Genomic DNA, 23419 nt, shown 5'->3' on the forward strand with positions numbered 1-23419 from the left:
CAAACATCATATACACAGAATCACACAGTACGTATGATCTTCTTTATCTTTTCTTTTTAAAAAATTTATTCATTTTAGAGAGGAAATAGAAAGAGAGAGAGAGACAGAGAGAGAGACAGAGAGAGAGAGGAAGGGGGGAGGAGCAGGAAGCATCAACTCCCATATGTGCCTTGACCAGACAAGTGCAGGGTATTGAACCCGCGACCTCAGCGTTCCAGGTCGACGCTTTATCTACTGCGCCACCACAGGTCAGGCACATGTGACCTTTTGAGAATAGTTTCTCTCACTTCATCATAATGCCCTTGAGATTATTCCGTGTTGTTGATAGTACTGAAAGCCTGGTATTTATTACCAACAAGTAATTAATTTTTAAAAATTGCCAGTTTATCTATTAGCTGGTTTAAGAATACTAGGGTTGTTTCCAGTTTTGGAGATTATAAATAAATAGAGCTGGTATCAACAGGTTTTTATATGAAGATGTTATTTTCTAAGGTAAATATTACATAGCGATGGGATTGCTGGGTAAGTATACATTTAACCTTACAAGACATAACCAAACTCTATTCCAAAAGAGCTCTACCGTTTGCATTCTCACCAGCAACCCGCAGCAGTTTAAATGCTCTGCATCCTCACCAACACTTGATATTTTCAGGATTATTTGTTGTTTTTGAGCCATTTGTAATAGGTTGTTAATGGTATCTCACTGAGGCTGTAACTGTAAATATCTTCTCATGTGTTTACTAGACATCCATATATCCTCTTTGGTGAAGTATCTACTCAAGTCTTTCATTCCTTAAAAAAACTGGGCTGCTTGTTTCAAACTGTTAATTTTTGAGTTCTATATACATTCTGGATACAAGTTCTTTTTCAAAATGTAATTTGCAAATATTTTCTCCCAGTATATTTGTCTTCGCATTTTCAATTTCTGTCACAGACAAAAAATCTTATTGATTCAATTTACAGAGAGAGGAAAGAGAGAAGCGGGGGAGGGAGAGAGAAGTGTCAACTCATAGTTGCTTTGCTTTAGTTGGTCATTGCTTGCTTGTTGTTTGTGCCTTGACCAGGCACTCAGGGTTTCAAACCAGCGACCTCAGGTTCCAGGTCGATGCTCTATCCACTGCGTCACCACAGGCAAGGTAGCAATGGCTCTCAATAAGAAATTTTCAGGGGTATTTTTGGTTATCAAAAATTTTTATTTTTTTAAGTTTTATTTTTTCATTTCAGAGAGGAGAGACAGAGACGGGGTGGGGGGGCAGGTGGGGAGGAGCAGGAAGCATCAACTCCCTTATGTGCCTTTGACCAGGCAAGCCTGGGGTTTCAAACCGGCAACCTCAGCGTTCCAGGTCGCCGTTTTATCCACTGCGCCACCACAGGTCAGGCGGTTATCAAAAGTTTTAAAGGCACTATGGCATTTAGAAGAGAAACCAGGAATGTTACAAAATATTTTTAATAAAAATGAGGCAGGATTCTGATTATATTACAAACAAAACAGTCTTTCTCAACTGGGGTTCCTTACCTGAACCAAACAGAAAATTATTTGAATGATTATTTTTCATTTAAATACCAAGGATGGTGGTAACTAGTACCATTTTAGATGCAGAAGGAGTTGACTCATTACCTATAGGTTTAGAGCATAAGCATCTGATTCTCACAGAGAAATTTCCAGTTGTTTACTGCTACGAGGAGATGGGCACCTAACAACAGAAGAATACCATGCCTCTACTGAGATGGGAGTGCAAAGGAGAAAATGACTGTAGTAACTGTCAAAAGTAATCTTGAACTCCATGTTTTATAGGACATACTCGAGCTCACACCATGCTCCCTGGAGCTTTAGCACAAGGGAATGCCCTTCCCCCCAGCTTTTTTTTTTGTATTTTTCTGAAGCTGGAAGCGGGGAGGCAGTCAGACAGACTCCCCGACTGGGATCCACCCGGCACGCCTACCAGGGCGGGATGCTCTGCCCATCTGGGGTGTTGCTCTGTTGCAACCAGAGCCATTCTAGCGCCTGAGGCAGAGGCCACAGGGCCATCTTCAGCGCCCGGGCAAACTTTGTTCCAGTGGAGCCTTGGCTGTGGGAGGGGAGGAGAGAGACAGAGGGGAAGGAAAGGGGGACGGATGGAGAAGTAGATGGGTGCTTCTCCTGTGTGCCCTGGCCAGGAAGCGGACCCGGGACTCCTGCACGCCAGGCCGATGCTCTACCACTGAGCCAACCGGCCAGGGCCTAGGAAGGACCTTGTCGATCAAGCTACTCAAAAGAAAATTATTTGGAGCAACCATGACAGATCGAGCAATTCAGTCTCATACTATTATTCTTCACCAGAACGCTGCAGCCCTGTGTAAACCGTTTCAACTTTCTCGGGAAGCACATGGCAGATTGGGAAATCCTGTCCAAGGGGTCCTATACTACAATCTGCCCCTTCATTTGGAGTTAACCCTCAAGGACCCCTACCAGGACAACTTTGGCAAATGGATGTTACTCATATACCTTCATTTGGCAAACAGTCCTATGTCCACGTTACAGTGGATACGCATTCTGGATTTATAGTAACGTCTGTCAGAACAGGAGAGGCTGCTAAGCATGTTATAGCTCATTGTCTGTATGCACTGTTCTATTATTGGATTTCCTAAACTGGTTAAACTGACAATGCTCTTGCATATGGAGCAAAAGCATTTACTGTATTTTGTCAACCCTTTCAAATTATGTGTATTTCTTACAATCTTTAAAGTCAAGGTATTATTAAAGTGTACCCAGCAAATATTTTAAGGTCAATTTAAAAAAATTTAAAAGGGGGGAGTCATATCCTGGAACTCCTACGGGTCTACCATATCATGCTTTTTACTTAAAAAATTTTTAAATTTCTTTTGAATGCCGATGAACAGGAGATGCCAAATCTTCTTCTCCTGCAAACTACTACCTGCTTTATTTGATCCAGCTAATAACACTATTTTGTCTTTTTCCAAATAGCTCCAGATATATGGAAAAGATTTATATAGGCGGATGGGGATTCTCAAACCCCTCAGCGAGATCTTCTGAACATGGCTTTTTTTTTTTTTTTTTGTATTTTTCTGAAGCTGGAAACGGGGATAGACAGTCAGACAGACTCCCGCATGCACCCGACCGGGATCCACCTGGCACGCCCACCAGGGGGCGACGCTCTGCCCCTCCAGGGCGTCGCTCTGTCCCGACCAGAGCCACTCCAGCGCCTGGGGCAGAGGCCAAGGAACCATCCCCAGCGCCCGGGCCATCTTTGCTCCAATGGAGCCTCGCTGCGGGAGGGGAAGAGAGAGACAGAGAGGAAAGAGAGGGGAAGGGGTGGAGAAGCAGATGGGCGCCTCTCCTGTGTGCCCTGGCCGGGAATCGGGACTTCACGCCAGGCCGACGCTCTACCACTGAGCCAACCGGCCAGGGCCTACTGAGCATGGCTTTTAAGATACCAAGAGGCAGATAAAGCCCAGTAGAGATCAGGGGAACTACCAGCTTTTAGGATATGCCCTTAAAGGCTCCAACGCCCCAAAGGGGTCTCACAGGATGCCATCTGGGTCCTGCTTCAATGGTGGAAAGGAAGGTCATTGAGCTAAAGTCTGCCAGACTTACATGCCTCTGCTGTGATTAAACAGGGACACTGGAAGGTAGGCTTCTCCCTCGCTCCTCTAAGGGAGGGTTCAGTCTCTTCCAGCCCTGCTCCAGCCACCTATGACTAACCTTGCCCAGAATGCTGGGGTTTGCCACTGAAGGCTGAAGGTGCCCAGGGCCGTAGGCCCCATCTACGACACTGTGGACGAGCCTAGGGTATTTCTTCCAAGAAGCAGGTAAACTGATCTCATTTGCACAAGGGCCACTGACTATTCTTGCCTGAATAGTCAGGTTTTTTATTCTTCCCTCGAAGATCTCTGTTGTGGGTGTTGATAGTCCTATTTTCTGCTGCTTTGTTTCATATACAGTGTTTCCTTTATTCCTCCTACCTCAATGCCCCACTCATATTTCAGGCTGGGACCTATTTAGAGCTCTCTTTCCCCCTTTTGCCAACTTCTATTATGAATCTACCTTTGCCACCCACCTTAGTGTATCCCAAGGTTCTCTTTACCAAGCCACAGTCACAGAGCTCCAGGGAAAAGCAACCTGGTCTCATCTTTCCAGGCAGAGGAGAACAGAAGCTCCATCTCCACACATGCTGCAGATGGCTTTTCCAGTCTACCTGAATCATTACCAGCTAGAAGTAGCGGTCATTGGGACTTGGACATGAGCTGCAAAGTATAGAATTGTGACAACAATTCCAGTGCCATGCAGACTTTTCCTGGATGTGGACTTTTCCTGGACTCCTGCTCCTTGTGTCAGCTCATAACAAACTGAACTGGGGTTGGGTTGCATTTTTCAGGGATTTGGCATGGTGATGGGGCCAACTTGGACTTGGTGAACATGTTAAGGACACTACTCTTTTATGGATTCTTGCTGTATTGGCCAAGAGTTTGCTTAAAGGCTTTAATCACTGTAAAAAAACCCCAGAAGACTGGATAAAGATGATGTGGCACATATACACCACGGTATACTATTCAGCCATAAGAAATGATGATATCGGATCACTTACAACAAAATGGTGGAATCTTGATAACATTATACGGAGTGAAGTAAGTAAATCAGAAAAAAACAAGAACTGCAGGACTCCATACATTGGTGGGACATAAAAACGAGACTAAGAGACATGGAAAAGAGTGTGGTGGTTATGGGGGGTGGGGGGAGGGAAGGAGGGAGACGGGGAAGGGGTGGGGGAGGGGCACAAAGAAAACTAGATAGAAGGTGACGGAGGACAATCTGACTGGGTGATGGGTATGCAACAGAATTGAATGACAGGATAACCTGACATGTTTTCTTTCATTTTTTTTTTTTTTCTTTTTCTGAAGCCGGAAACGGGGAGAGACAGTCAGACAGACTCCCGCATGCGCCCGACCGGGATCCACTCGGCACGCCCACCAGGGGCGAGGCTCTGCCCACCAGGGGGCGAGGCTCTGCCCACCAGGGGGCGATGCTCTGCCCCTCCGGGGCATCGCTCTGTTGCGACCAGAGCCACTCTAGCACCTGGGGCAGAGGCCAAGGAGCCATCCCCAGCGCCCGGGCCATCTTTGCTCCAATGGAGCCTCGGCTGAGGGAGGGGAAGAGAGAGACAGCGAGGAAGGAGAGGGGCAGGGGTGGAGAAGCAGATGGGCACTTCCCCTGTGTGCCTTGGCCGGGAATCGAACCTGGGACTTGGCACGCCAGGCCGACACTCTACCACTGAGCCAACTGGCCAGGGCTTGGACATGTTTTCTTTGAATATATGTACCCTGATTTATTGATGTCACTCCATTAAAAAAAATTATTTATTAAAAAAAAAGTAATCTTGAGTCAGTTCTTCAAGCAGAGAAGATTTTAAAATTCTTATTCCTCCTGTGTCCAGTTTAATCTTTGGAGATGAGTTTGTCCCTCTCTCATAAATTTAATGTCCTCCCAAGATCTGAGTATTTTTCTTTTTTTTTTTCCAGATTCTGTCTTTATTTACAATATACTTAAACCGCAGCGATGTGCTGGCCTCGTTAGCAATGGGACAGCAGATGGCAGGGCCGACCCCGAGGCTGGTGGGTGCATCTCCCGCCCAGGACCTGGGGCCGAGCAGCGAGCTGGAGAGATGTCTGCAGTCTGCACGATTTTACACTCCTTCAACCTGCTTTCCATACCACTCGGACGCCTCCTCAGACAGTGTGAGAATTTTTCTTTAATGAAATATCCTTTTTCTTTAGTAATGTTTTCCTTAATGTTCCCAAGTAAAAAACGAATAAATTAAATATTTCTCTAAATTTTTAGGGCCAACTCTTTTGTCACACTATGCATGCCCACAAAATGACAGCCCCAAATAAAAGTCCCAGTTTCTTAACTTTAAAGAGCCTAAGAAGTTTTCAGTTTTTCATGATAGATCTTTTCTCTAAATCTAAACTAATTTCAATTTTTCACATTTCAATTCCCTTTATTCTTCTTAAATAAATGTTTATATATAATTACTTGTATTAATTTCCCTCTCTTCCAACTTGATTCTCTCTCAAAAACACTATTTCTGTAAATATCCTCACCATCTTCTGGGGCATTTTTTTCCTCACCCTTCAATTTAAATTAAAATTAATTTCTAGAATGTTTTACTATCTAAAGAAACTTTCACAATGAAATGAAAAATATTTCACAGAGTTTTACAGCTTCCTTTATATACCAACTTTTGAATAATAAATTGAAATTCAACATAAATGTCTTATTAGAGTAAAATGAAAAGTATAAATTCTAATAGAATTCTATTTCTTTTAAAAACAATTTATTCATTTTAGAGAGGAGAGAGAAAGAGAGAGAAGGAGGTTGAGGAGCAGGAAGCATCAACTCCCATATGTGCCTTGACCAGGCAAGTCCAGGGTTTTGAACCGGCAAGCTCAGCATTCTAGGTTGATGCTTTATCCACTGTGCCACCACAGGTCAGGCTAGAACTCTTTCTTTTATGTATGTAAACAATTAGAAAACCAAACTCATAAAAACAGATGAGACTATAATCTTGTCTTTAAAGCAATCAAATAAAAAATATGTCATTCATATTACTCAACAACCACTTTGTATTTGTTCCAAAGAAACAACAATACCTTCTCATTTTTAACAAGCTGCTTTCGGATTGCAGAATCCCGTCTGAAGCACAACGCTTTACAACATGGTCCAAGATTACTAAGAAGACTTGCTCTTTCTTCTTTTCGTAGTAATGCAGCCATATTGAGAGCCCCCAATTCATGTTCAAAAAGACTGTCTGCATCTTTCAAAAAAGTAATAAACACACATTAAGTTTTCTGAAAATATAAAAGTGTTACCAACTGCTCAGATGAATATCCCACAGTCTATACTTTGCCAGAATTACCAACATTGATGAGAATGTTTTTATATTAAAGGCAATATGTTCTCCGTGAAAGTCATTCAATATAAAGTTTTGTTTCTAGTCTGAAACAAAAATAAATTTTCTGACAGCCACTTTAAGTTTAGGACATAAGAAAAACAGTCTTGGGGAAGAGGATTTATACACTGACTACTAACTATGAGGAGAAAAGTTCAAGTTAAGAACTAGTGAAGTCCAATTCAGAATATGACATACCAAAAAAAGGCTACTTAAAAGTTCTAGATTTCAGGACTTTACTACAGCAAGATTCAAATGTAATAATGTGATCACAGTCTGTGACACCTTAAAAAAATTAGTTAGAAAAGTGATTAGGTATTATTAGTCATAAAATCTGCAAATTTTATTCTATATTTAGTCACTATAATACTCTGGACAATGTATTAAACTTAGTTTTAAGTCATAACATGCAAGATAAGGAAAAGTGCTTAGACTTCATAAAAATAAAAGAATCAAGAAAAGATTTAATAAAAATAGAGGATGGTTTTAAAATAGACAAAACAGAAGTAAAAATAACAGAATAGAGACAGTCAGTAATCAAAATAAATTACAGAGTAGCATTCTCAGAATTGGCCAAGAGCCCAGGCTGGATGGCTCGCTTGGCTGGAGCACTGTCCTGCAATGCAGAGGTGGCTGGTTTGGTCCTTGGCCGGGGCACATACACAAACAGATAGATGCTTCTGTCTCCCCCTTACCCCTCTTCCTCTCTCTGGATTCAATAAAAATAAAAGATTAAAAAAACAGAAAAAAATAAAGACCAAAAAAAAAAGGCAACAGAATTGGCCAAGGATACCAAAGGTACTGTTCCTATGTAAACATGATCTAACAGGTTAATGTTAGAGCCCACAAGGCAGGCAGAAATGCAAGTAAAAACAGGAGACACATCCGATCGAGAATAAATGAAACTGCATTACATATTTCATTTTTATTTTCTAAACTGCAAAGCATAGTGAGATCAGATAATAAACTAGTCAGTAAATTATCTATGTAGTCAATAGGTATCTAATATAACAAAACATTAATATAAAGGAAAACTCAAAACTAACACAAACTCTGCTGCCTATCACACCCATCTGAGGAGCTTTTAAAACAGAGTGCCAGGGTTCCACCACCAGATCTACACAGCATCTACAGCTGGACCAAGATACCTTCCAGGACAAAAAGGCAGTTCCTCAGGGGATCCAGAGATACAAATGTCAGAGCCAACAAACGCTGACAGTCATACATGTATACTATTAAAACAACAGTACATTAAATACTATTCCACTATAGACACAAATATAGAAGAAATTTGCATTGAGTCCCTTGCTTTCCTTGAAAATTGCTCATTAAAACAAATTTCTTTGAATTGGAATCCTTAACACATATTCACAAACTTCCCTAAACAGATTAAACACATACTGAGTATAAGTAAAACAAAGGAAACAAAGTAATTGAGAAAGTATAGCTCAAAAGAGCCTAATCATTCCCCAATCAGAAAGCCTAGACAGGCAGGAGCTGAGAGGAAATGCCAACATGCCGCACAGAAGCTGCCTACCACTCGTGACTCCCCCAACTCAGCTGTTCCTGGGTCCCTGTGGGGGGAATGGTTCCAGGACCCCCCCCCCCCAGAGACCAAAATGCATGGACGCTCAAGTCCCTTATATAACATGCTATACAATAATGCAGCCATCAATTTCCAACTATGGATCAAAAATGCTGCTTTTCATCCATGGTTGGTGGGATCGGCAAATGTGCCACTCAGGGATATGGTGGGCTGACTGTATGCAGTGAAAAATCCGTATATAAGTGGACCCACAAAGTTCAAATCCATGTTGCTCAAGGGCCAACGGTACAGGCAAAGCTTTTGCTTTAAATTACGAATTAAGCTTCTTAGAATATTTGCAAAAATTACATATGCAGTGGGTATATTCTTTCTTTAATATTGGGGTACTGAAATAGACCAACTAAAATCGAAAAAAAAAATCAGTATCAAATATTTCACAAATATTTACTGAATACTCCTATGTGTGAGGTCGTGTTCTAGGCAAGAGTACAATTAGTAAGAACACATCATTAGACATTGAACACAGCAGTAAACAAAACAAAGTTCTCTTCCTTAGGAAACATATTCATCATCAGTCAGTTCTCTAATAAGCTATCAAAGCAAAATATAGGACCGATTGGTAAAGAACAATCAAACCCCTCTCTACAGTGTGTATTTTCATTATTTAGATTAAGCATTATTAAGTCAGTGTCAAGCTGTATATAATAATTTGCAAAATCAAACTAGATTTTAACTTAAAAAAAAAAAGATTTTATTCATTCATTTTACAGAGAGGAGAGAGAAAGAGAGAAGGGAGGAGAAGCTGGAAGCATTAACTCCTACATGTGCCTTGACCAGGCAAGCCAGGGGTTTCAAACTGGAGATCTCAACATTCCAGGTCAATGCTTTATCCACTGCACCACCACGGGTCAGGCTAGATTTTAACTTTTAATGCCATTAGTAAAAGCCACAGATGTAAATAACTCTGGAGGTGGATAAGACCGTAGGGGTTTTATTCTTAACATTTTATGTCCACTGGAGTTAACTTGCTTAGGATCACAGAGCCAGCCTGACTAGGCAGTGGTGCAGTGGACAGAGAGTCGGCCTTGGACACAGAGGAACCAGGTTTGAAATCCAGAGGTTGCCAGTGTGAGCATGGGCTCATTTGGCTTGAGCTCAGACTCACCAGCTTGAGTGTGAGTTCCTGGCTTGAGCATGGGATCATAGACGTGACCCCATGGTCACTGGCTTAAAGCCAAAGGTTGCTGGCTTGAGCAAGGGGTCACTGGTTTGGCTGGAGCCCCCCTGTCAAGGCACATATAAGAAAGCAATTAGTGAACAACTAAGGTGCCACAACTATGAGTTGATGCTTCTCACTTCTCTCCCTGTCTGTCCCATTCTCTCTCACTAAAAAAAAAAAAAAAGATCACAGAGCCAACCAAAATAAGGTAGAAAGAATAGGGCACTAATCTAAGACTTTAGTCTTGTCAGATTAATATACATTCACAATTATAATTTATATATGTTTCACAAACATATATGCTATGTTTAGCGGGACATTAAAATTAAGAAATGTACTGCTTATGTAACAGTTAAAAGAACATCATTTAAGCCCTGGATGGTTGGCTCAGCAGTAGAGTGTCAGCCCTGTGTGTGGAAGTCCTGGGTTCGATTCCCCATCAGAGCACACAGAAGCGACCATCCGTTTCTCTACCCTTTCCCCCTCCTCTCTCTCTCTTCCCCTCCTGCAGCCATGGCTCGAATGGTTTGAGCAAAGTTGATCCTGGGTGCTAAGGATGGCTCCATGGCCTCAGCCTCAGGTGCCGAGCAACAAAGCTGTGGCCCAGCTGGGTAGAGTATCACCTAGTAGGGGCGTGCTGGGTGGATCCCGGTCTGGGTGCATGCAGGAGTCTGTCTCTCTGCCTCCCTGCCTCTCACTTAATAAAAAACAAAAACAGGCCTTGGCGGGTTGGCTCAGTGGTAGAGCGTCGGCCTGGCATGCAGGAGTCCCGGGTTCGATTCCCGGCCAGGGCACACAGGAGAAGCGCCCATCTGCTTCTCTGCCCCACCCCTTCTCCTTCCTCTCTGTCTCTCTCTTCCCCTCCCACAGCCAAGGCTCCATTGGAGCAAAGTTGGCCTGGGTGCTGAGGATGGCTCTGTGGCCTCTGCCTCAGGCGCTAGGATGGCTCTGGTTGCAACAGAGCAATGCCCCAGATGGGCAGAGCATCGCCCCCTGGTGGGCAGAGCATTGATCCTGGTGGGCGTGCCGGGTGGATCCCGGTCGGGCGCATGCGGGGAGTCTGTCTGACTGCCTCCCCGTTTCCAACTTCAGAAAAATAAAAACAAAAAACAAAAACAAACAAACAAAAACAAAAACAAACAAACAAAAAGAACAAATAGGCCTGACTAGGTGGTGGCGCAGTGGATAGAGCGTCAGGCTGGGATGTGGAGAACCCAGGTTCGAGACCCCAAGGTCACCAGCTTGAGCGTGGGCTCATCTGGTTTGAGCAAAGCTCACCAGCTTGGACCCAAGGTCACTGGCTTAAGCAAGGGGTTACTGGTCTGCTGTAGCCCCACGGTCAAGGCACATATGAGAAAGCAATCAATGAACAACTAAGGTGTCGCAACAAAAAACTAATGATTGATGCTTCTCATCTCTCTCTGTTCCTGTCTGTCTGTCCCTGTCTATCCCTCTTTCTGACTCTCTCTGTCTCTGAAAAACAAAACAAAACAAAACAAAAAACAAATAGGGATTCATGAAACTCTTAAAACAATTTTTTCAATTTTATATTAGTAAAAAATCTTTTAACTAAACTTTTTAACTCTCATGAAAAACATGTAAAATTAAATAATGTTTGCATTCATCTTTTACTGTCTCCTTCTTTTACATCCCTTCCCCATTAATAAAGTATTAATAAGCTGCCAAAACAAAATAACATAGGTACGTGGTAAGAGAAACAGTGTAAAAGAATCCATAAACTAAACACAGAGGTGTTCTGGAATAATGAAAAGTTGTCTTGATAATGTCTAAAATCAATGTGGCAAAATATTTTCAAACTAAAGAGTAGCAGTTAACATTTATTGAGTGTTATTACTCATCATAAACTGTTCTAAGTGCTTTACCTGTAATAACTCATTTGTTCCTTCTAACATTCATAGGAAGTTGGTGTTTATTCCCAGCTTAAGATGGAGACATTAACACAGAGAGATTAAATAACAGCTAGAGAGTGGTGTGTCTATTCAAATCCAGACCACTTGGCCTAGAGACCAGGTTTTTAACAACTTTGTTAAAGGTTCAATCTGCATAACTGTAGCTGGGTAGAATTCTCCTTTCCCAGGAGAAAGGGCTGCCAAGACATCCATTTGCTTAGATGTGAAAATACCTCGTCTGCTTCCCTGGGCGCCACTTCATTTAGCCAGGGGTAAACAACTAAGTACTTCGTTCAAAGTAGTATTGATACAGAAAGGTCACTGGGCTATTTTTACAACTTTTCTATGAGCTTAAATATTTCTCAAAATAAATTTAAAAAAGAAATTCTCAAATGAGAAATAGTGACTATAAGTAGTACACACACACACACACACACACACACATAAAAGACCCAATATTTTGAGTGTTACGTGAGAACAGAATCCTTTTCAAAGGCATCTTAATAGTTATACCATATAGCACAGAATCACAGTAGAATGGAATTAATTACCTTTGGGTTTTTCTAAAAGTCTTTGACATGTTTCTTTGACCTTGGCAAAGAGTTCAGAACCTGCCAACTTTTTAGAAATCCCAACTCTCAGCATAACAGCTCCGGGTGTAAATTTTAAGAGAGCAGCCCCAGGCTCGCGGGGTTCTTTTGGACGCTTGGGCATAAGACCAGACCAATCCACATCTATCACATCTAATGGGTCTGTAAAAAGTAAAAAAAACCAGAAACGTTTTTACACTAAGAAATAGTATTCCTGTTACCAGTAGAGAAATAGAAATAGTATTGTTATCTATAGAGAAATACAAATTGCAAAACACGTAAATTCATTAAATAGCAAGTACTTTAAACCAAAAATATTATATATATTCTTAAGATGAAAGCTTTTCTATCAACGCTAACATTTAGAATCTAAGAACCTTTACAAATAAAAAAACTTTTTTACCAAAAAAACAGGCAAGCAAACAAAAACCCAAGCAAACCCTTCCTATAAATAACTCATTCAGGCCCTGGCCGGTTGACTCAGTGGTAGAGCGTCGGCCTGGCATGCAGGAGTCCCGGGTTCGATTCCCGGCCAGGGCACACAGGAGAAGCGCCCATCTGCTTCTCTGCCCCTCCCCTTCTCCTTCCTCTCTGTCTCTCTCTTCCCCTCCTGCAGCCAAGGCTCCACTGGAGCAAAGTTGGCCCGGGTGCTGAGGACAGCTCCATGGCCTCTGCCTCAGGTGCTAGAATGGCCCTGGTTGCAACAAAGCAATGCCCCAGATGGGCAGAGCATTGCCCCCTGGTGGGCATGCCGGGTGGATCCCGGCCAGGTGCATGTGGGAGTCTGTCTGACTGCCTCCCCGTTTCCAACTTCAGAAAAATACAACCCCCCCCCAAAAAAAAAACCTCATTCAATTGCTTGTGAGATCCCAGAGAAAGAACTCTTACTATCTCACCAATAACAGGTCTTATGCTATGACACTTGGTATCAGAATCCTTTCACAGATTAAATCTAGGAGTGTAGTTTATGTGCACATGCATACACATGTACAGACACAAATAATTCATTATGAAATTACTTTATAAATTGTACAGCTGCTCTTACTAATACTGAGAACAGATCATCCACCCATTGACAAAGACCAGTTGAAGAAATTAATAAAATAATGCTCTATTTAGAAATACAGTTGCCAATGACAAAGATAACAATCATACATACTCTCTACATTAGTAGAAAAATAATCATGAAATATAACTGCAAATTAAATCAAAATAAAATGTAATATTCTATACACCCAGACAAAGCAAACATGCTATGATAAAAAGAAAAAACAAAATAAATACTCCACATTTGTTATTAACAATCAGACTAATTGGGGTGATTGTGATATAGTCAGTAGAGTAAGCTCTGCTAAGGCATAAAGTATTATAAATGAAAATAATTACCGAATTTAGAAAATTGAAAAAAAGAGGTATCTAACTAGGGTTCAAATATAATTTCAACTATTACAAATTTCTGCACAGTCATTTCAAAACTTGGTTTACAACATCACAGTTGTGAAGCTCTGTACCATGTACCTCCCATCGGAACACTGCTAGATAATCAGGATTTGGTTAGATTCCAAGTTATATGAAATATGAATCTTAAACTCTGGAAAGGAAATCTTAGAATTTTGCTATTTTAAATGAGGCCCTTCCCAATTCATTGGCAAGTCTACTTAAAAATGAGCACAGCGCCTGATCAGGCGGTGGTGCAGTGGATAGAGTGTCAAGACTGGGATGCGGAGGACCCAGGTTCAAGACCCCGAGGTTTGAGTGAGGCTCATCAGCTTGAGCTCAAGGTCGTTGGCTTGAACAAGGGGTCACTCGCTCTGCTGTAGCTCCCCAGTCAAGGTACATATGAGAAAGCAATCAATGAACAACTAAGGAGCCACAACGAAGAATTGATGCTTCTCATTTCTCTCCCTTCCTGCCTGTCTGTCCCTCTCTCTGACTCTGTCTCTGTCATGAAAAAATAAAAAAGTAAAAAATAAATAATAAAAAAAATGAGCACAGCATTTTTACTGATTATGCTTTTCAATTTGCTGGCCTTTCAACATTAATTAAAATATAACTGCCTTTTATCAATTCTCACAGCTTAAAAAAGAACAAAAAATACCTTCATACAATAAATCATACATAATATTAATGTTAAACCACCTCTGCAAATGATTACCTGGCATCTTCTCCTCATCCTGTTGGTCCTCCCTCTTCTCAGCGTCACCTGCCAGAATTTCATCCAGCTCGTCGTCACTGATTGGCTCGTACCCTTCTCCAGCACCAGAGCCTAACGAATGAGCATCATCTAACTTGGATTCGTCATCTCCTGCTAGTTAGAAAAGGTAATTTAATATAAAAGAGAGAGGTAGGAAAAAGAACATCTAAGTCAAACTAAAGATGTAGAGGCTGTGCACACTATGAAAATTTAAAAAGCATTTTTTTTACTACAAAATGACATTTTTTAACTAATCAAAAACACTTGATAATTCCAAAAGAAAATAAATTCAATGAGTCAAATTTAATTTTAATGGCAAAAGCACAATATGTACAGCTATGTCAAAATAGGTTATAAAATTATAGTTAAAGCACGAGAAATAAAAACTAACATTAATATGTGGTGTTAATTTTTTACATAAATTAAGTAAATCCAGACAAATCTACTATCTGCAAAGAATGCATTAATTTCTTTACCTAAACATTAATTTTTTTTAATCTTGCAAATTTATTAGTAACATTTATTTCAAACTTAAATCTTAGCTCATAATACTTAGTTCACATAAAGAACTTTATAGTAGTGAGATAAAAATATAAAAGTGCGTGTTGGCCCAGTGTGTGGATGTCCCAGGTTTGATTCTCGGTCAGGGCACATAGGAGAAGTGCCCATCTGCTTCTTCAACCCTACTCCTTCTCTCTCTCTCTCTCTCTCTCCTCCCTTCTTCCTCCTGCAGCCATGGCCCTGGGTGCTGAGGATGGCTCCATGGCCTTCGCCTCAGGCGCTAAGAAGAGCTCCATTGCTGAGCCATGAAGCAACGCCCCAGGTGGTCAGAGCATCACCCCCTAGTGGGTGTGCCAGGTGGATCCTGGTCAGGGCACATGCAGGAGACTGTCTGCCTCCCCTGCTTTCACTAAAGGAATGAATGAATGAATGAATGAATGAACGAACAAATAAAAGTACCATAAATAAATGTGCCATTAATTTTCCCTACTGTCCAATTCATCTTCCCTATCCCAATGTTATCATTTAATTAATGAACATAATTTTATAAAGAATGCTGTAATACAATTTTAACACATTTTTATTAGTACCACTGGTAGATATTCTACTTCTTTATTTTATCAACTTTTCTTAACCACCTAGTCTCCTAGTGAGTTAGATGTAAACTTAAATTATCCAAAAATTAGAGTACATTTAATATTTCTAATCATTAGTTATCAATAATCTTTTCTGAGTTTACAACACTACTTTTCAAAATGCAACAGTATGCTTTTAGACAAAAATTTGTAGCAAATATAATAAACTATGAGACGTTTCTAGTCGTTCTAGTAATTTTCTATTCTATATTAAATTTTATAATAATTTCCCCATTCTCTCACCAATTCACTTATATGGTAACCAATTTTAGTAACCTCACTATGCAAATATATATTTAAATATAAGTGTATATGATAGGCTTTTTAATTTTTCAAGCTTCTCCAACTCATTTTCCTACTTTAAGTGAATAAAATGTTTCATCTCACATTAGGTAATTCACCTATAAATTTTTATGCTAAGTTATCAATGACCACAACCAATGAAGAATATAGTTTAGAAAAATAGTCACAAGAGAATTTGTTCATTTACATTTAATTATGCCGAAAGTTATACCTCATTAGGACTATGGAGCACAAACTGATGCTACTTAAAACTCAAAACTGAGAGGGAAATGTAATTAAAGAACACTGAAGTAGAGTGTTTTTGTCAAGTAGGAAAAACATGTAAAAGATGCCATATTGGAGCTCTGGCCGGTTGGCTCAGTGGTAGAGCGTCAGCCTGGCGTGCAGGAGTCCTGGGTTCGATTCCCGGCCAGGGCACACAGGAGAAGCGCCCATCTGCTTCTCCACCCCTCTCCCTCTCCTTCCTCTCTTCCCCTCCCGCAGCCAAGGCTCCATTGGAGCAAAGTTGGCCCGGGCACTGGGGGTGGCTCCATGGCCTCTGCCTCAGGCACTAGAATGGCTCTGGTTGCAACAGAGCAATGCCCCAGATGGGCAGAGCATCGCCCCCTGGTGGGCATGCCGGGTGGATCCCAGTCAGGCGCATGCGGGAGTCTGTCTGACTGCCTCCGTTTCCAGCTTCAGAAAAATACAAGATGCCATATTGGAATATTTAATCAGATAACCAAAAGATGCAAGAATGTTTAATTTTAAGAGAATGTAAATTTTACTCTGGACCCAATGCTACAATATGGCAAATAAAAAGAATACTAAAATATTACTGCTTATATACTAGGTATCTCAGAAGTTTCCTGGGGGCTTGAAGTGACAGGTTATATCAGAACAATGGTATACGCAAGCTCTGACATCAGGAATGGACTGTGCCATGGAGGCAAAATTTCCAGGAGAATTCTCAGGGGAGTCGTAAATATTGTTACATAGATTATAATTCATCAAAGGATAAAATGCAGGCTATGTATGTACAGCCAAAACACATTTTCATTTATCTGCCATTCACTGTGTCCTTGTATATATAGTATCTATGATAAAGAAATGAAAAGCTACAGCCCTTTAAAAAAGAGGTACAGTAGAGGGGAGAGAACACCAAGGATTACAAAAGAACTATAACAGAGTGCAGGGTGCCATAAAAGATGTGTAAACACAGTACATGTTAATTTTAAAGAGTAGGCTTCTTAGAAGAAATAATCCACAAACTGGGACTTGCAGTTTGACTAAAAAAAGAGAAGAGAAAAAAGGTCTCAAAGGTCTGAGACAATGGGAAAAAGCAAGTGCAAGAAAGGCTGTAGAATGGAGCCCGTCGACTCAGAAGCATGAGTCGGTTTGCGTGGCAGTTAGGGGTGAAGGACAGAGTAACGTCCCAACAGCTGAGGCTGACTGAATCTGTGTGAGCTGAAGGGCTGATGTGAATTTCTCAGGGCTCCTTCCTCATTCTAGGAATGGGGAGTACAAATACAGTGTGTCCGTCAAGTCATGGTGCACTTTTGACCGGTCACAGGAAAGCAACAAAAGATGATAGAAATGTGAAATCTGCACCAAAATAAAGGAAAACCCTCCTCGTTTCTGTAGGATGATGTGGCAGCATGTGCGCATGCGCAGATGATGACCTAACACCGTGTATACAGCGGAGCAGCCCATGGCCATGCCAGTCGAGATGTGGACGGTACAGAGGAAAGTTCAGTGTGTTCTGTGGCTCGCTAAATTTGAATCCATGACCAAAGTGCAACATGAATATTGGCGCATTTATAATGAAGCGCCACCACATAGGAATAATATTACTCGATGGGATAAGCAGTTGAAGGAAACCGGCAGTTTGGTGGAGAAACCCCGTTCTGGTAGGCCATCAGTCAGTGACGAGTCTGTAGAGGCTACACGGGATAGCTACCTAAGGAGCCCTAAAAAATCTGTGCGTGAACCCACATCAAACTGCATTGAATAGGTATGAAACTGGGAGAGTTTTCCTTTTATTTGGTGCAGATTTCACATTTCTATCGTCTTTTGTTGCTTTCTTGTAACCAGTCAAAAGTGCACCATGACTTTACGGACACACTATAGTATTCTATATCAATCAGTCACTAAATACAGTTTTAGGTAGTAGTATTGCTTCATGTATTTGTCTTCAACTGCCACAGAAAACAGGAACCAGTCATAGTTTTTTAATCCCTCTTTGAATCAAAAAGTCACTTTAATTTATAGAATTTTTATTTTTTTAAAAATCTACAGACCCTGTATCTATGTTATCTTTTATTTCATTTAGGCTTACCTGAACCAAGTCTGCCTTGACAGCACTAATCAGGGGAACACATTTTAAAATTATGATATGACTTTGCTTTATAAAATTTATTTTCCCTAAAAAGCAATGCAGCAATGGAGTCAATATACACACCAGTAGATTACCTTTTTTTGGTTTGATTTTGTTTAAGAAAGAGAGAGAGAAAGAGAGGGAAGGAGGCAGGGAGGGAGGGAGGGAGAACGATAAGCATCAACCCGTAGTTGCGGCTCCTTAGTTGTTCATTGATTGCTTCTCATATGTGCCTTGACCAGGAGGCTCCAGCTGAGCCAGTGACCCCTTGCTAAAGCCAGCGATCTTGGGCTCAAGCTGGTGAGCCTGTGCTTAAGCCGATGAGCCCGCACTCAAGCTGGCAACTTCGAGGTTTTGAACCTGAGTCCCCAGAGTCCCAGGTCAATGCTCTATCCACTGTGCCACTACCTGTCAGGCCAGTAGTTTACTTTTGAAAAGAAAATTATTTCCTAAGAAATTGGAAAAGGAACGGAGCAGTATAACATCAAAAAGGTGTGACTCACCTTCCAGACTCTCATTTCTCTCAGCTTTATTTATATCTTCAAAGCCCTGTACAAAGGCTAGATCTTTATCCATTCTTTCTTTATCCAAAGCGATGGAGTCTCGGGGAGTGCCTTCTAGGTCTCTTTCATGCTCACTCTCCAGTTTTGCTTCATTGCGTTTTACAGACTCCGTTTGGGAAGAACTCTCAAAAGTTCTGTCTCTGTCCCTGTCCCTTTCCATGGAATCAGAAATCAGTCTCTCTCTTTCCCTGTCCAAGTCTCTCCTCTTGTCTCGCTCTCTCTCCCGTTCCCGTAACCTATCACGGTCCCTGCTCCGTGACCAGTCTTTGTCAGCATCTCGGTCCCACTCCTTCTGGCGTGCCTCTCTCCTCTCTCTCTCCCGCTCTCTGTCATGCTCATACCGGTCGCGTTCCTGAAGCCTATCTCTGCTGTCAAATGACCCAGATCTGGAATGAACCTGTCGATCTGACTCAGGAGAACTTCTTCTTGAACTATGGCTTCTTGAATCCTGGCGATCTAAAATAAATGTATCATATACAAAGAGTTACTGTGATAAAATAGAAATATTTAATTTAAGGGTCCTCTAAAGCTCACAATGTCTCTTTTTCTATATTTACTACCAGTTATCCAAAGAATTCATATAAGTAAAAAACTGACCTCTCAAAGTGATACTTAAAATACATAAATACACATTTCCTGTCTATTTCTACTATAACCACAAAATATCTTCAAAGAAGTACACAGAATAAGTAAACACTGATAGAACCAATCAGTAAATTATATGACCTCTTCCTGTCCCCCTACTTTTTTTTCCTGTGGTCAAGAAAATGTCCTGGCTGCTGGAAGACCAGAAAGGTAAAAATTTTAGGCATTTCACCAAAAAATACCACTAAAATTTTGATATTAAGCAGACTGACATCACTGAATGTACCTTTATCATAATGTTGGTATGTGTTAACAAGTAACATTTTGGAGGGATGAACTTCTACATTAAGTTCCTTGAAATTTAGGACAGCATGTAAAGTAACTAATTTAGCATTTACTTGAAAATTATAATTATATAAATATGCTAACATAGGAAATACTGGCTTGACTATAATTCGATGTTTACCTGAAGAAGTACTTCGACTGGGTTCTCCTCGCTTTAACTGATCAATCCTTGACTTTCTCTCTCCCGAGACCTCTAAGCTTTTAGTTTTTTCTCGGTCTCTTGAGCCACTGTGCAGCACTCTCTTCCGACCACTCTGGTCGTCTCCACTCCGATGGGCGGAATCGTTGGACGGGGAACGGAGGCGCCCGGACGTATGACTGCGGTTGCTCCGGTTGCTCCCCAGGCTGCTGCTCCTCTTCTGATCCACTGGCTTACGATGCAATGCATCTTCTACAGCAACATGAGGCACCTCTGCTTTTTCCACTCGTGTTTTGTGGCACTTTCTATGTGAGTCTTCACTGGTGCTGGCCAGGGGGGCAGAAGTGGGGGCAGTGGGGGCACAGGTGCTGACAGTAGGCGCAGAGGTGGCAAGAACAGCAGGAGCAGCCGCAGCAGCAGCTGAAGGGGGAGGAGGAGGAGGGAGGGAAGACAGGGAAGGAGTCCTTCCAGGAGCAGCCGCTGGGGGGGCGCGCTCGGGTTCCGTCACTTCCGCTCGGTCAGGCACGTCCTCATCAGACCAGTCACTGAACGCAGTGTCTTCTTTTCTCTGATCTTCTATAGGCACATCCTTATCATTGGAAATTTCAACCAACTCCTCTTTGGCTGTTAAAGGGGGAGTCCGGGGGCCTCTCTTCCTCTTGCTCTGCTGGGCTGCTTCTTCATCTGAAATATCAGAATCACCTCGGGATCGCTTATGCTTTTTTTCAACACTCTTCTTCTTCAGTCCTTTTTTTGGTGAAAATACTTGACTATCTTCAGATGCTGTCTCTGTGTTACCCCTCTCTATTCCAACATCATCCTCTCTCTTTTTCTTAATAGGCTTCTTTGGGATTTTTGCTTTTCTCTTGTTTTCATCATGAGGTCCCTCAGATGTGTCATGGTCTTCAGAAGGGTGGTGTCCTATCATGTCTTGTGCCCGAATTCTTGAGCTTTCCATGATTTCTGTCTGTTCTCTCTGCTTGTCTACAGACGAAACTTTCTCTTTGAGCTCTTGCTCTTCATAGCGCCTGGAACTCTCTTTTCTTTCTGGTTTTCGATCTTCCTCCTTCCACCTACCCTGCCTGTCTTCCGGGAAGTGTGATGGACTGATAGAATGGGAGTCTGCGGGTCGCACAACCTGGCTCAACAGCCTGTGTCTTTCATCTACACAAAAAAAGTAATCACACTTCACAAAGTTAACCAACTTGCATGTGATGGATAAATAATAATAAACCAATCTTTTACTTTCATTTCAAAACTTGAAAAATGTCAATAATTTTAGAAAAAAATAAAAATACAGTTTTACTGCAAATAGGAAATGACAGTGATACTATTTTTAACACATACTTTAGTTACACAAGACATTCAGCAGAGCAAGAAAATTTTAAATCTTAATTCATTATTTCCTACTAATGTTAAAGAATGGTCTCTTGGTTACAAATGAATATGAATATAGACACACAGAAAACAGACTGCTCACTTTTATCATCTCCACTGTTGTAGTTGTCACTGTCGGGGGAATGTTCTCGGCGCCGCTTAGGTGACTGACGAGGGCTGGGGCTCCCTTCATTTCTATAGCGCTTCCTAAATTGGACAAATGTAATTTATAAAATTCCAGGAAGTGAGATTTCTTTACAATGCTTTTTACTATTATTTCTTCACTATAACTAGGACATATGATTGTAGGATAGCTACATTGTCAGAGCTATATTATACAAGGGGTATTTGGCATCTTTAATAAAATTTTTCACTTCATTTGTGAAATTAAAATACACAGCAACATACCTTCCTTTTTTATTATACATGTACAGTAGAATCACTCAACTGAAAATCACTAGCTATAGATACTGCAAGGTGGAAACATACAGCAGAGGAATCAATATATTCATGAATCCTTTACTAAAACTTAACTATTTACATTTATATACCTCATGTTGGGGACCAAACAAAAAAATTATTGGCCTTAGAGTAAAAAAGATGAGTTCAACTTACAGCCATGTTACTTACTATGCAACCTTAGGTAGGTTCCTTGAAGTCACTGAATTTTAGCTTTCTCAACTGAAAATGGGGGGGGGGGGGGGTGAGCATCCATAACAAATTATAATGAGGAATAAGTTAGTTACATGCCAGGCATGTTTTATAAAAATTAGTTCCTTTTCTCTTCTTAGAACTAAACCACTTACTTGCTTGGTTACATATTAATAAAATAATTCATATGTTCATTTACATTTCTTGTTCTTTAGTTGGACTTTAAATGAGTAGTGATTTATAGATACTTAAGTTATTCTGTTTTCCTACATGTTTGTTAAATTTTGACTACCTACTTTTTTACTAACATTGTTTATTAATAAATATTATGGTGCAAAACTGAGAAACATATTACAACATAGTTATTTCCTTGCTAGCTCATTTTTATAAATGAGCATTCAGGTGGAAAAGGAGGAGGCCTCAGATGATAATTCCCAAACCAAGACTGGGCAATTCATTACCCGAGGTGTCTCCCATCTCCCATCATTAGGCAGTATGCTTTCCCAGTCTTTGAATCTGGGCTGGCCCAGTTATTACAAGAAAATGTGGTAAAGGTGGCACTGGAAGTTTGGAAAATTAGGACTCCAGATGCCTTGCGGCTTCTGTTTTACCTGCTTGGTATGTTTTCAACATCATAGTAAAAGCAGAATTTAAATACTGGAGGATAAGAGGTTATGTGGAGGAGAAATGAGATGCCCTAACCCAGTGGTCTCCAACCCCTGGGCCATGGACCGGTACTGGTCAGTGGGCAATTTGGTATCGGTCCGCAGAGAAAGAATAAATAACTTACATTATTTCTGTTTTATTTATATTTAAGTCTGAACCATGTTTTGTTTTTTAAAAATGACCAGATTCCCTCTGTTACATCCGTGCTTGTCTCGGTCATGTGATACATTTATCCATCCCACCCTAAAGGCCAGTCCGTGAAAATACTTTCTGACATTAAACCAGTCCGTGGCCCAAAAAAGGTTGGGGACCACTGCTCTAACCAACAGCCAAGATGTGAGCGGGACCATTTAGGGTCATTCAGATCCAGTTAACGGCCATAATTGGCTGTAGAAACATGACTGATCCCAAGTGAGACCAGCAGAACTGTTCTGCTGAGCCCAGCCAAAATTGCTAATCCACAGAATCAAGAACAAAAAAACTTGTTTTAAAGTATTAACTTCTGGGTGGCTTAATTCACCGCAAGAGATTACTGATACATTACAATAAAGTAACAATGCCTGCAGCTCTGATATACTGCGAATGCTTCAGAAGCCTGAGACTAGTAATTCCAGATGTTTAGTACACAGAACTCATGAAGGATCATTAGGAATAGCACAGGCACTGTATCTTGGTAACTAGTCAACTCCATTAACTAGTTATAAAATGGATGAGATGGGATACAAGTCTGATGATTCTATCACTTTTACGTTGGTTTCCTATTAAAAACAAGTCTGTAGCAGGTGAATGAGCCAATGTGCCAGCAAAAATGTAACTTATATAAGAACGGTTAATTATATCCCCTTCAGACATCCCCAAACCACGGTCCGTGCATGTGACCCCCGAGGCCATT

The 23419-nt window shown here is 41.1% G+C and overlaps 1 protein-coding gene across 7 annotated transcripts in view; it reads right to left on the reverse strand.

Moving 5' to 3' along the window:
- The window catches only part of ZC3H13 (zinc finger CCCH-type containing 13), an 88087-nt gene that overhangs the window by 2350 nt on the left and 62318 nt on the right, over window positions 1–23419 (reverse strand). For 5 of the 7 annotated variants that reach the window (XM_066380977.1, XM_066380980.1, XM_066380979.1 and 2 more), the window contains 6 exons: window positions 21314–21417; window positions 19816–20997; window positions 18705–19220; window positions 14368–14520; window positions 12174–12374; window positions 6649–6812 (listed from right to left, as the gene is read on the reverse strand). In XM_066380977.1, the coding sequence (XP_066237074.1) occupies window positions 6649–6812; window positions 12174–12374; window positions 14368–14520; window positions 18705–19220; window positions 19816–20997; window positions 21314–21417 (2320 nt within the window). The remainder of the gene's footprint in view (window positions 1–6648; window positions 6813–12173; window positions 12375–14367; window positions 14521–18704; window positions 19221–19815; window positions 20998–21313; window positions 21418–23419) is intronic. The other 2 variants (XM_066380981.1, XM_066380978.1) reach the window with 1 other exon arrangement.

Source organism: Saccopteryx leptura, chromosome 4 (assembly GCF_036850995.1).
Source record: "Saccopteryx leptura isolate mSacLep1 chromosome 4, mSacLep1_pri_phased_curated, whole genome shotgun sequence".
NCBI lineage: Eukaryota > Metazoa > Chordata > Mammalia > Chiroptera > Emballonuridae > Saccopteryx > Saccopteryx leptura.